Genomic DNA, 1,625 nt, shown 5'->3' with positions numbered 1-1,625 from the left:
TATTTAAAAATAAGAAATAAAAATGCAGACCCCAGGACCCCTGCTCACACAGTCAGCCCCACGTCCCTGCCACCCAGGCGGGGAACAAAGGGTGAGGAGGCCCGTCCTCTTCTCTGGCGCCTTCTCACTGGTCACCTTTACTGCATTTCTCTTCCTTCTTTAGGGAAGGAGGGGAGCTGAGCCATCAGGAAAGTTATCCTTAATCCCCACATCCCAGAGGCCCCCCCCCAGTTCACGGGGTCACAGCCGAGGGCAGTGATCCGAGGAGCTGGGGTCAGACGGACCCCACGGAGGCCGGCCAGGGCCGGTCACGAATAACCGCTTCTTACTCTGTTTCAGCGTTCAATGTCGTGTTAAATTTCGGAATTGCTGTCACCTACCCCACTCTGATGTCTCTCGGGATCGTCCTCAGTGTGCCTGTGAATGCAGGTGAGTCTCTGCTTGGCTGTAGACAGACGCACGCATGCGCAGTCATCGACACGCACACGCTCCCACACACACAGCACAGTGGGAGCCTGCGCCCTCACCCCAGATCGCTTGTCTCTTCTGTCATTTTGGGAGGGACCAAGTATTTATATTTATTATCTGCACAAGTCCCGTTCAGGTTTGGTCTTCAAAACGTAGTGATGTGCATACATGATGGATGAAATAATGCTCTTCAATTCTAAGAATAAAGCATGTCGTCATAGAAAACGTGGAAAGTACCAAAAATACAGAGAAACGATCATGTGTTCATTGTCCTGACACCCACCGGTGGCCACAGTCAGGCTTTGGTTTATACAGGGTGGGGCCAGAGTAGGCCTATGGTTGTGAGCAGGTCACGCAGAGTTTATTCTTGTGTGATTATTTAGTAATTTAATTATTGTATTCTTTTTTCTTTTTCTTTTCCTGACACCCACCGGTGGCCACAGTCAGGCTTTGGTTTTTACAGGGTGGGGCCAGAGTAGGCCTATGGCTGTGAGCAGGTCACACAGAGTTTATTCTTGTGTGATTATTTAGTAATTATTGTATTCTTTTTTTCTTTTTCTTTTAAGGGAGAGGGAGAGAGAGAAACATCAACGATGAGAGAGAATCACTGATGGCCTGCCTCCTGCACGCCCCTAACTGGGGATCGAGCCCAAAACCCGGGCATGTGCCCTGACTGGGAATCGAACCCGTGACCTCCTGGTTCATGAGCTGACTCTCAACCACTGAGCCACACCGGCCGGGCAATTGTTGTATTAATTTTCATAGGAACAACTGTCAACCTGTGTTTGCCCTCCCCCTGTCTGTTTGCCTAACAAATCCGTGTCTGAACCGAGGTGAGTTGGGGGAATCAACTACAAGTTCAAGGCCTCCCACCAGAGGGGGTGAAGGGTGATGTGCCTGAGGCAGCCCCTGCCACTGGGCACAGAACCAAAGTAAGGAAGGTTCTGCCTTAGCCGGTGTTGCTCAGTGGATAGAGCGACGGCTTGTGGACTGAAAGGTCCCAGGTTCGATTTCTGGTCAGGGCACAAGCCCAGGTTGTGGGCTTGATCCCCAGTAGGGGGCGTGCAGGAGGCAGCCGATCCATGATTCTCTCTCATCATTGATGCTTCTATCTCTCTCTCCCTTTCCCTTCCTCTCTGAAATCAATAATAATAATA

General features: G+C 50.6%; 1 protein-coding gene across 1 annotated transcript in view; it reads left to right on the top strand.

Annotated features, from left to right (window-relative positions):
- Nucleotides 1-1,625, top strand: part of SLC35F3 (solute carrier family 35, member F3) — a gene marked incomplete at its 5' end in the record, with an annotated part of 19,310 nt that overhangs the window by 15,940 nt on the left and 1,745 nt on the right. Inside the window, one exon of the mRNA XM_005881360.2 lies at nt 340-429. Within this exon, the coding sequence (XP_005881422.1) occupies nt 340-429 (90 nt within the window). The remainder of the gene's footprint in view (nt 1-339; nt 430-1,625) is intronic.

This window comes from Myotis brandtii, unplaced genomic scaffold, assembly GCF_000412655.1.
Source record: "Myotis brandtii unplaced genomic scaffold, ASM41265v1 scaffold679, whole genome shotgun sequence".
NCBI lineage: Eukaryota > Metazoa > Chordata > Mammalia > Chiroptera > Vespertilionidae > Myotis > Myotis brandtii.
This window is presented reverse-complemented; position numbering and strand designations above follow the sequence as displayed.